The sequence below is a fragment of the Loa loa genome (assembly GCF_000183805.2).
Source record: "Loa loa unplaced genomic scaffold supercont3.68, whole genome shotgun sequence".
Lineage (NCBI taxonomy): Eukaryota > Metazoa > Nematoda > Chromadorea > Rhabditida > Onchocercidae > Loa > Loa loa.
Window position 1 is genome coordinate 99,780 of NW_018108248.1, and position 10,815 is coordinate 110,594.

A 10,815-nucleotide genomic window follows, 5' to 3' on the forward strand; every position below is an offset into this window, starting at 1 on the left:
GAGCTTACCTGATTATCATTTCCTAGTTTCTTTGGTTTGATTCTGTCATGTGAAAGAGATTTTTCCTCCACTCGTTCTTATTTTTAGGTAAGCAGTCACTTGAAACAATTTGTTTACTTCTGGCTTATAAAATAAAATATCCCGAAAATTTTTTTCTTTTACGTGGAAACCATGAATGCGCCTCTATTAACAGGATATATGGTTTCTATGATGAGTGTAAGTCTATTTCTATTGTTTTGACTTGCTTGTCACATTCATCAGCGTAATAATTACCTGTTACATCTTGTATCCAAGTTTTTTTCCCATTTTCGCCGACTAATAATGTTGATAACTTTTCCAGGTAAGCGGCGTTATAATATCAAGCTGTGGAAAACCTTTACTGATTGCTTCAATTGTTTGCCAGTGGCAGCTATAATAGATGAAAAGATTTTCTGTTGTCATGGAGGCCTTTCACCGGATTTGCAATCCATGGAACAGATTCGACGTATTATGCGTCCAACGGATGTGCCAGACCAGGGCCTACTTTGCGATCTTCTGTGGTCCGATCCAGATAAGGATGTTACCGGTTTGGCATTTTTGCTTTTCACTGCTTGAAATAAAATCATGTTCCAGCAAGAAATGAAGATGACTTTTTATAGGTTGGGGTGAGAATGATCGAGGTGTTTCATTTACCTTCGGTCCCGAAGTTGTGGCAAAGTTTTTGCATAAGCATGATTTGGATCTCATTTGCCGCGCTCATCAGGTTGTAGAGGATGGTTATGAATTTTTCGCCAAAAGACAGTTGGTAACATTATTCTCCGCACCAAATTACTGTGGCGAATTCGACAATGCGGGGTCGATGATGACAGTGGATGAAACGCTTATGTGTTCATTTCAGGTTAGTTTCAATTCGTCATTTTAAGCTTTCTGCTTATGTAGTACCATGGTAACTGACGCTCTGATGCGTTCAATCACTAGACTTGTCTAATTATTGCGGTAATCATGTCGTCAAAGGCTAACGTGGGTGTGCCGGAGCGATGGTGTAAGGACTTCCTCTTTTATTCTGCTGATGGTCAGATTGTCTATGAATGGGCTTCCTGTTTCATCGCTAACATCTGACAGTTTATTTTTGCTTGGAGTTTTGGAGCACTATTAAGTAGTGCTTCAAAATCACTGTGAACTGTCCACTTTTGATTTTGTGGGAATTTCTTGTGCGTCCCATAAAGTTTTTTTTTAAAAAAAGAAAAAATGATTTTTACGGAAATGAGATCCTTTGTAGATTTTGAAACCAGCGGATAAGAAGAAATTTCCATATAGTGGCGTTGGATCTGGTCGTCCAGTGACACCACCGAGGACTCCCGCTCCAAATGCTAAGAAAGGAAAGAAATAGTTTGATCTATTGATTGCAGGCGTTATTTTATTACTTCAGTGTCTGCTGTATTGGGGTGCACGAAATAAAAAAAAAAAAAAAAAAACCAAGAGTGCTTTCTATGAAGCATAAGGTTCATTGGATGTATTTATGTTATTTACCTCCATAAAACAATTTTGATAAACTCTTGATTTAAATTTGACGGTCCTTTTACTTATTTTTATGAGACTTGAGGACGAAAAAAAGTTTCGGCGATAAATTCAGACTGTTTTCTTTCGCCGTTAAAATCACACCGTACGGATTTACTTTTAATCCAAATTCTTCAAACAGGAATGTTTCCTCGGCGTGTAATTGTCTGTTGCACATTGACTTAATAGTTTGTTATTGATTTTGGAGTTTATTAGTGATAGTTCTGTCCAAAAGGACACAGATTCTTTATACTGTCCGGAATCTTATCATGTTTCATTTGGAAGAACTTGCTATTTTCATAGATATATGTAAGTGTTCCAAAAAGATTATTGAATCACTTGGTAGTACATACAGTCTTTTTGCCACTGTGACACGAAATGTTTAGGCTTCACTTCGTCGGTCAGTTTTTTTTTCCAAAAAATGAAATAACACATCATTGTCTTTGTTTTTCTTCAATACCTGTTCCGCGTGATTTTCTTAAAATGGATTTATATCAACTTTTACTTGTATTTTGGTCTGATGAATTATTTTCGTAAAATATTATGATATCGTATATATATATTTGTAAATTTCGGCGACGGATTACGACTTGTCATACATTTCCTTCTTTTAATCGAAGAAAATCACTTCAGGAACTTTTCTTTCACTAGAAGGAAATGAGTGTGTATGCGATTGGTATTGTTTTAGTAATGTATGGTTATCTTTACAACTGGTAGTTTCTTTTTTTTCTTTTTCAGGTATTTTTTTACAAGAACTGTTTTAGGTCTAGGCGTTTCGTTCTGATGTGATATATATTGTTTCTTTTTTTTGTAATACACTTTTCACATGGCATATATGCTGTCATATAAAACCTATTTCTTTGTTACCATTATTATATGATGGGCGGTGTTTGAATATTGTATTATAGTGAATGGTATCATTTCAGAGTTCATTTTCCGCTCACATTTTAGTGCCTGATGGAAGGGAAAGGTTTTGATCCTACATTTAGCAAAGAACTGAACACGTTAGAAAGTAGGTCCTCTCTACTACTTTCCTCTCTCCTACTTCACTTAGTGGTAGGAATAGCTCAACTATTTTGAGAGATTCGGTTTTGCTGTTTCAAGGGTCTTTTCGATAGGTTTTCAAATGGAAAATTGCTCTAATCGTCGATTCATGATATCATAAGTGGAGAAAAAAAAAGCCTGTCTAAAACCGAGCATGATTTTCCAGCCGGAGCACTCCGCTGCTTTCCCATTTATAATTTAAAAAAATGTCACAACTGTAGGATGGCATTGACAAATATCTGAAAAGATTCTAAAAAAAAAAAAATAGGCGAGACAATTGAGATGTTCTGATGCTTTAATGTTGGAGATTTTGATATTGGGCATACTGATATTTTTCATAAATTGGCAGTATGAGCCTGATCTCGGATAAATTCAGGCTTCCTAGACTTGAGCTTGATGCTATTATTAACTAGTGTTAATTTTGAGCAGAAATAACATATTTGTATTAGCTGTTCTATCAGTTAAGCCTTCTAGAAAATGTAAAAATGGACACTTTGTTATTCAAGGTATTTTAGCATTGAGAGAGCAGTAATGATTGTTTATTTGGAATAGCCAATCCGATACGTACACCATACGATATCAGAAGTTAGTTATTGATTCATTAATTAAATTTCTTCGCGCACTGTGCACAATTTATGTTCGCTTATAGGCATAAGTTTTCTGGTATGTCTTCGATTTCTTGTAAACGATTTTCTGCAATTAGTATACGCTTACGTCACTAGTAATTGCTTAATTCAAATTTATAAAATGCATCTTCTTTTATGGACCATTTGAGTGGCATTTACTGTTAGTGACATTTCATGCATACAATAACAGATATATATCTCCATTAGAAGTCTTGCAAGCAAACAGAAATACACTAACCTTATCTTGACCTCCCGAATTACCCTCCAACTTCAAAGGACAAATTGATGAGTAAGGATGTTTTGTAATCTTTGATTAAAAAAAACTACTGAATCCTCAAAAACGCTCACAGAAGCAATCAATCAAATTTCTAAATAATATGAAACCTTTTTGGTATCGTTTGTCTTTTTGGGTGGTGGTGGTGGTGGTGGTGGAGGTGGAGGTGGCGGTGGAGGAGGGGGTGGCGGTGCCTGCTCCTGCTTTTTGCCACCTCCAAAGTAATCATCATCGATATCGATATCAAGTTCCGCTGGTCGTGTACCAAGGCCACCCGTTGCTTCAACAGGCACGAATGCACTTTTGTCAGCCATTTTAGCTGAATTTAAAAGAATAATAAATTTCCGTATCAAAACCAGATCGAAAACATATACCTAATTAATGAAAAGTAATACAAAACGTGTACACTGATAAACATTTATGTCTGCAATTCTTACTTTAAATGCGCAAAAATTGCAACTTTCCTACGCATATCAAACCTAATATTAAATGTTAACAACCTTCGACGCCTAATTATTCAAATGCAATTTTGTAAGGAATACGAATACTAAACAGAGAGACAGCCACGTCCCTCTTAATAAAGAGATTGATTAAACTGCAAGAGTCTGTTTGTCATCTTTGCACATCTTTTATAATCTTTATAAATTTATTTCTATGCATTTTTTTCCTATGCAAGTATGTAAATTTTATTCAATAAAAAATTTCACACTCCTAAAAAAACTCGAAAATTTCCATTTTGAAATATTGCGAAATTTAAATTTAAGAGCAAAATTAAAGGAAACGAACGACGAGTAAATTTCGGTCCTTATTGTGATTTCAAATAACAGAATATAACATAATATGAGAATTTAATTAGTCTAACCTTAAAATGATCTGCGACACTTCTTTAACTTACCATATTTGCAATCATTGATCATTTCTATTTTGCATTGATTTGAAATGCATGGAAAGTCTGTTACAGTCTTTATGATAGCATGAATTTTGAAATATGCCCACTAATTGTCCAATAATGATTATTTTGGATTATTCAATTCAACATCTCTACCATGAACATATGATCTCAGCAAGGATTTACTTTTCCTATCCAGATAATTATTCATCGTATCAGCTGTCAACGAAACGATCAAATATCGCATCAATTGAATCGAACGATATACATACGTTGTTAGAAAATCTATAGTTTTTTAATCATTTTCAGCTTAATGTATAAATTTTTTTTGTTTTTTTTGAATAATAGCGTGGTAATTTAATGCAGTTATTTATGATGGGTCTAGCAAACTAAATTAGGCCTAAAATTACAACAAATTTTTCCTTCTTGAGAGATAATCAACTGAGAAAATTATTCGCACATATCCAAAGATGATGATCAGAGATTCTAATCATTAAGATAATGATTAGAAAAAAGAAATTAAAAGTCCATATCCCTTCATATGAATAACCTATCTAATGTTTTATAGCTGAACACCAAGTATAATAGGTAATCAACTTGACACTTTCACTACACATAATTGAACTGAATTTATTTACAAATAATTCAAATACGATATGAAAGTCCAAGATGACAACACAGAGATGTAACAAAAGAAAATAACCAAATTATTATACAACCAATTAAGAAGATCAAAATAAGATCATTTGCAACCTGGTCAAATAAATCCTCACCTCTTCAAGGTAAACTTTGATAATCAAGCAAAATGTTCCATTTGAAGCATGGAGACTTTGTAAAACCGATATCACAAATACAGTAGGAATATACTATTTTTGGCGACAAGAAAAATATTTAAACTGATTTTGATGACGAAAATTCAATGACAAGAGATCTTAATCTGATTTTGGTAACAAAAGATCGGTAGATACAAATGTCCGTGTGAGGAATGGAGAAATCATAACTGTTCAATATGATGTTCTGGCTAAAAATAGAGTACTTAATATATTTATAGTACATATTTAGAGTAAATTTAATTCATGAATCTTCAGGAAAGATATATGAAATAGCTAAAATCTTTTTTAGCAATTTTTCTTTTAAGACGAAATTTTTTTTGTAACGCTATGCAAAAGTTTGGAAACAATATGTCGATTTGAATATAACTTTATGTCAAATTTACAAATCTAAAAGCCACAAACACATACCTGTCTACATAAGCAATACTGCTTAGAGATATATACTGGAGACCACATTTTAACATTACAATGAAATCTCATTTATAACTTTTCATATTCAAAACTGCATTTTGCGCTTCTTTCAATTTCCACAAAATGTTCTGAAAATTTCTCACATACTATATATCGATAGTATACCCTTTTCCAAATTTAATAGAATTGGAACAAAGTGAGCACAAATAAACTTTTTGGCTGATTAACCTGTAAATCATCAGAATTGCAGCAAAATGAGATCCTCTCTAGAACTGCTGAACCAGTCGGGATTGTATCCAGATGAATTTCGGCAACAGTCATTGCCTTCATGCCTTTGTCTGTCTAAAACAAATAAAAGTGGTGCACGGAGACTTCAAATCACTCCAAACGGAGTTCACCAAAACATAAAAAGCAAATGCTCCCCATTCGAGTCTGCGCTTATTTACAAGCTAGCAAATGATGTAAAAAGTGCTCGAATTTGAGTGAAAAATACTGTGTATTGAACGGCCTTAAATTCTGATAACGTCAAGGAGTAAGCAAGAGTTTTTTGCTGTCATTTTCTTTCCAGTTCAGTTCATTTCTTTTCATTTCACTGATTGAAATTTTCCTATTTAATTTCTCTTTGCAAAGTAGTGTTGCAAATATATATGGCCTCATTTCATCAAAAAAAAAGATACCTCCAAAGTTTTGGAAAGCTTCCAAGAGACATCAACAACTCGCGGCGGTTCCCAACCAATTGTTGCCATACATTTTCGAATCGATTGTTCGTTTTCCTGGAAGTTAACATTACAGTTGTTATTGACACCATGAAGTAATATTGCATTGTTGTAATGCTTTAAGTCATCGGCCCACTCATACCTTGAAGACATTAATAACAGCCTGCGACAGTTCGTTTTTTGGCAATAATTCTTCAAGTGCTGCCACAGATAGGCCACGTCTGGCTGCCTCTACAAGCACTCCAGCAGCTGCATTCCAATAAACTTGACTGCAAATTGATTCCTCCACTGAAACATGTTTTGCTCAAAGAAAAACAGAAGAAAATTTAGGCTCAAATTTGGCTAACACAAAAAGCTTACATTTTGAAGGACCGTCGTCAATCAACTTCTGGCACAGTTTTTTGCAAATATCTTTAAAATCATCAGAGCTAGCTGCTGTCCCATACTTTTCAATAGACTGAAGTAAATGAGTCGGAAAAGTAGCCATTTCAAGTACTAGAAATGATCGAACGGCAAATAAAAAATCTAAAAAAGAAATATGCGAAGATCACAAACGTTTCAAATCATATAAAATCCAATATGAACAATTTCAAATACTTTAAAGCATGTCGAGTGGTCGAAGAATCATTGTGAAAGTCGAAAAAACGAAATGGTCTTAAAAAAGACATTGTGACAGTCTAAGTCTCTCTCGAGAAATGAATACATAGTTACTACTCACTGAATATGCTTCATCGATGACTTCTCATATATCAAGCGAAATCAGAAGAAGCAAATAGAAAAAAGCACTTGTTTTGGATGTTCTGCCTAAAATAGTTATTCGATAATAACAATATTGTTAAAATTTTACTAACAACGAAGTAAAAGCGATAACACATAAATATAATAGAACAAATGCAAATGAGCAAATAAACAGCAAAGGCTCACTTATGAGTCTAAAACATTTTGGACCTTTGTGATGTATATACTGCCAAAATAAGGTAGCATAAACAAAAAACCTCTTAATTGAATTATTCCAGAAACAGTTAAGTCAGTTATGCATCGAAACGAAATAAAATAATTAACATAAATCACATAATTAATATTTAAAATATCCCTTGTACTCGGCATCTTTTTTCCCTTGTTTTTTCAAAATTCTCGAGGTAAGCATATTTCTAAAGGCTCAGAAGTACAAAAATAAATAGCCCTTTCCCATTTCCCGCCTCTACAAAATAATAAACTTGAGTGTTCCAAGACCGGTTCATCTCCAGTATCATCGGAACACATTTCATCCAAGACTTACTACCAAGCAAACAAGTAGACTGAGAAAAAAAATTTCAAAACAAAAAATATCATTGAACAAGCTCGAACACTTCTAAAATGTAACGAAAAACACCTCGCGGCAAAAAGGTACAGAAATAGATCACCATGTTAGCTAGAAGTCAATAAATACTACCTAAACAAACTTACTATCAACTTTTTTCACTCTTTTTCACTTCCTTTGCTTCCTGAATAATGTCAGGTCCGGACCGTTTTTGTAATTCTTCATCTATCCGCTCCTTTGCACGATATACCTGGGTAAAAGGGTGTGTACAATTGTTATAATTCCGTCAGCTGTTAATGGTGATTAACAAATTAATATGACCTAATGTCACTTAACATATGATACAGATGAGAAAACCAGATACAGAAAATAAGACCTGAATAATTTGTGATTGGTAAAACTGTTCACATTAAAAGACTTTTGTAACAATAGATTAACTCTTTAAGAAAACTTTTGGAAAATAACTGAGCCCATTAACACAAAAAGTAGTTAATATGACATACTTTAGACTGCAGGTACAATGAACCTCCTTTAGTTTTGTCATTTATGGCAAATAAATGCTTATAATTCTTTTCCACTTCGTCGGGCTTCAGTGGGTCTTGCACATTCAGGATTTTCATCGCTTCCTGAAAACTTTCCCTGTACCAAAAACACAGGATTATGAATGAATTCAAATTTAGACACAGAACTGCACCAAAGAAAGATAACCAGCAAAATATATTTAATCAAACAGAAGACCTGCAAAGATATCCCAAGTCTCGCGTTTGTTCGACTCGCCTCACGAGCTTCATTCTGATTTTGACCAGTCTGATGAGCACGATTGGTTGCAGCTTGCTGACTTGCTGAAATGTAATCCTGGAAGTGCTATATTTCAGTAAGATAAACAGGAATTTTTGACAAAAAACAGCGAACGAAGTTGACCTTATGACTTGGGACTAGTTCAGATTTGAACACTAATGCCTCAGCCTATTCTCATTCTCGCTTCAAACATCTGATAGACCGCATGAATAAACATTATGTAGTAACAACAATTTCTTCTCTTTGCTTCGCTTCCTGTATCTACTTTTTCCTTCCTTTTTTCACTTTTCCATACTACTAAGTTTTAGGCCTGAGCCAGAATTGAAAAGAAGAAAGTCAAGAATCCCGACTTCAATCATTAGATGCTAGTGGATAATATACTCAAGTCAGATACAGTTACACAGATGAACTAGTTCAAATTTTGAATCCTGATAATCCTTTAACTAAATGCACAAGCTTTAGCAGCAAATATTATTCATGCTTAGAGAACATATCAAAGCGTGCTCATATATGAATTAAAGTACTATGTACTTTACTATGTACAGTGTAACTATGTACAAATAGATACGGATCACTCTCGCCATTCCCACATACTTTAATTTATTTTGAAAAGATAACCTCTAATTTCTTCTCGTACAGCACGAGTGAAAGCTTTACTCAAAGCTTCGCTAGTTGCGATTACAATTTTGATCGCATTTCTCCATACCATAACGCAACACCTGTAAAAATAAGTCTAATTTAAATGAGAAATGACTAAACTACATAATTACATGTGTTGTACAATCCTGAAGCAGATTGTTACACTCCATGTCATTTTTATTGTTTTATTTACGTTGTTTCTCGCAAAATTCACTACCTATAATAACGAAATCTCTTTCTCACTCTAAGTTCCTGCTATAAATACAACATTTAACTTCCCGGAAAATAAGTACACTATGTGATTTTCTGAATAGCAAAATTGTCGCTATTCCTAGTTGTTTTTTTCATGTTATATACAAACAAACAATTCTCCCAATACCCCATTTATGACCCTTACTTCCAGCAAATAACCAATACCTATCACCACAAACTCCTGGTGACTTTTAATCACCCAACTTTCGCGGTCCGTTAAATAATTTTCGATTACACAAAGTATTACGTAGCTATTGTACATGGGATGCGTGGTACTCTAGTTTCTGGTATTGGCAGTCTGGTATGTTTCTAGGTTAAAGGTCACCGTGAACTAGTTTAGGTATGGCTGACATTTTGCGCCGACTGAGTGGGTCAAGGCTGGGTCCACTCATGAAAGTTAGTGCCGGCCGTTTACATACGTCGACGATGCAACTTTCTTCACCGTTCGTGAAAGCACAGAAAAAAATGGATCCTGAAATTGCGAAACTGAGAGAAGAAAGAAAAAGGCAATTATTTTATTTTTTTTAGATTTATTATCAGCTTGTTCCACTTCATGTGTTATTTTAATAACTGACGTGCTCATGTATGATACAGCATAATATGTAAATGTGAATACATGCATAACAAAGTGATCGTGCATTATGATCATTTTGCGTCAGAAGATTAAATGAATAGAAATATATTGGTTTGTTTAATGAGCTTCGTTTCTTCTGTTTTGCTCATCCAACACAACAAAGAAATGCAGTCTTCTCACGTAGCTGACCTGTTAAAGTGGTATGACGTGTGAGAAAACGTCATATGTCATTAATTATACACTTAAAAGTTTTATCTTCGTGTTTTTATTAACATGCTATTATTTCTTTATATTAACACGTAATACCATGGACATTTCTTTTATTTATTCAGGAGGAAATTAAAGAAAGAAATTAAACTTCTAGAAAGCTTCGGCAAGAAGCCAAAACCTGTGGAAGAATTCATTTTCGATAAAAAATATGAGGCGAATATTAACGAACGAATGCGTGCCCCCGTCATGGTTAGATTTGTTTCCCATCTTTATTCCTAATTGAGTTTATTTATTTGTCAAGGAGCTGTCCAGAAATTCACGGAATTCTCGAAAATGTAGTTGTCCGGAGAATGCACATATGTTACCTTTTTTTCTCTTTGATAATCTGGGAATCATTAAATTGTTAGTCGTAATACATTTCGGTAGCATCGTTGTTGCATCTGGCACGATCAAATACGATTTATGTCAGAGATAATCAATGTCAAAGTCGTCAAGCGATTCCATCTTAGGCACGCATTTTTTGGGCTTCAGGAGATTTGTGTTTTATGTTTGAAATTTGCTGGAGTATATCATGTCTTGCCTTCATTACTTATCAGTCCCATACGAAAATAAAATCCACTGTGTATTTGTTACATGTGGACACTTGTGTTGTTGCTAATAAATAGTTTGAAGAAGGCTATAGTAACTTGGTAATAATCCATTTTTTTGCTGGT

At 34.1% G+C, this 10,815-nt stretch overlaps 5 protein-coding genes across 5 annotated transcripts in view; 2 read left to right on the forward strand and 3 right to left on the reverse strand.

Annotated features, from left to right (window-relative positions):
• The window catches only part of LOAG_17380 (serine/threonine-protein phosphatase PP1-beta), a 3,304-nt gene extending 1,873 nt beyond the window's left edge, over positions 1–1,431 (forward strand). Inside the window, exons 5-8 of the mRNA XM_020450042.1 lie at positions 88–216; positions 341–565; positions 639–877; positions 1,259–1,431. Of these exons, the coding sequence (XP_020306329.1) occupies positions 88–216; positions 341–565; positions 639–877; positions 1,259–1,369 (704 nt within the window). The 3' untranslated portion in view covers positions 1,370–1,431. The remainder of the gene's footprint in view (positions 1–87; positions 217–340; positions 566–638; positions 878–1,258) is intronic.
• Positions 1,432–3,566: 2,135 nt separating this feature from the next.
• On the reverse strand, positions 3,567–3,794 carry LOAG_17381 (hypothetical protein; the record flags this gene model as incomplete). Its single annotated transcript, XM_020450043.1, has 1 exon — positions 3,567–3,794. The coding sequence occupies one exon, from the start codon at positions 3,792–3,794 to the stop codon at positions 3,567–3,569; it is 228 nt and encodes a 75-aa protein (XP_020306330.1).
• A 1,433-nt stretch (positions 3,795–5,227) lies between these two features.
• LOAG_09252 (hypothetical protein) lies at positions 5,228–6,860 on the reverse strand. Its single transcript, XM_020447893.1, has 6 exons — positions 6,690–6,860; positions 6,472–6,617; positions 6,291–6,386; positions 5,842–5,955; positions 5,611–5,741; positions 5,228–5,390 (listed from the first exon to the last, which is right to left on the reverse strand). Exons 1-5 carry the CDS (start codon positions 6,814–6,816, stop codon positions 5,679–5,681), a joined length of 546 nt encoding a protein of 181 aa, XP_020301921.1. The 5' UTR covers positions 6,817–6,860; the 3' UTR covers positions 5,228–5,390; positions 5,611–5,678.
• Positions 6,861–7,510: 650 nt separating this feature from the next.
• LOAG_09253 (import inner membrane translocase subunit Tim16) lies at positions 7,511–9,152 on the reverse strand. Its single transcript, XM_003144781.2, has 4 exons — positions 9,046–9,152; positions 8,368–8,471; positions 8,133–8,255; positions 7,511–7,879 (listed from the first exon to the last, which is right to left on the reverse strand). Exons 1-4 carry the CDS (start codon positions 9,134–9,136, stop codon positions 7,778–7,780), a joined length of 420 nt encoding a protein of 139 aa, XP_003144829.1. The 5' UTR covers positions 9,137–9,152; the 3' UTR covers positions 7,511–7,777.
• A 427-nt stretch (positions 9,153–9,579) lies between these two features.
• The window catches only part of LOAG_17382 (hypothetical protein), a 2,940-nt gene continuing 1,704 nt past the window's right edge, over positions 9,580–10,815 (forward strand). Inside the window, exons 1-2 of the mRNA XM_020450044.1 lie at positions 9,580–9,824; positions 10,225–10,351. Coding sequence (XP_020306331.1) covers positions 9,661–9,824; positions 10,225–10,351 — 291 coding nt within the window. The 5' untranslated portion in view covers positions 9,580–9,660. The remainder of the gene's footprint in view (positions 9,825–10,224; positions 10,352–10,815) is intronic.

Excerpts from the sequence above, each read along its gene's own strand:
- LOAG_09252 (XM_020447893.1), bottom strand. The coding sequence starts at position 6,816 with ATGGCTACTTTTCCGACTCATTTACTTCAGTCTATTGAAAAGTATGGG. Across the intron at positions 6,618-6,689 it reads TGACGACGGTCCTTCAAAAT|TGGAGGAATCAATTTGCAGT; the intron begins GTAAGCTTTTTG and ends AACATGTTTCAG. Across the intron at positions 6,387-6,471 it reads CTGTTATTAATGTCTTCAAG|GAAAACGAACAATCGATTCG; the intron begins GTATGAGTGGGC and ends GTTAACTTCCAG.
- LOAG_09253 (XM_003144781.2), bottom strand. The coding sequence starts at position 9,136 with ATGGTATGGAGAAATGCGATCAAAATTGTAATCGCAACTAGCGAAGCT. Across the intron at positions 8,472-9,045 it reads TGTACGAGAAGAAATTAGAG|CAAGTCAGCAAGCTGCAACC; the intron begins GTTATCTTTTCA and ends ATTACATTTCAG. Across the intron at positions 7,880-8,132 it reads CATTGTACCTGCAGTCTAAA|GTATATCGTGCAAAGGAGCG; the intron begins GTATGTCATATT and ends CCTTTTACCCAG.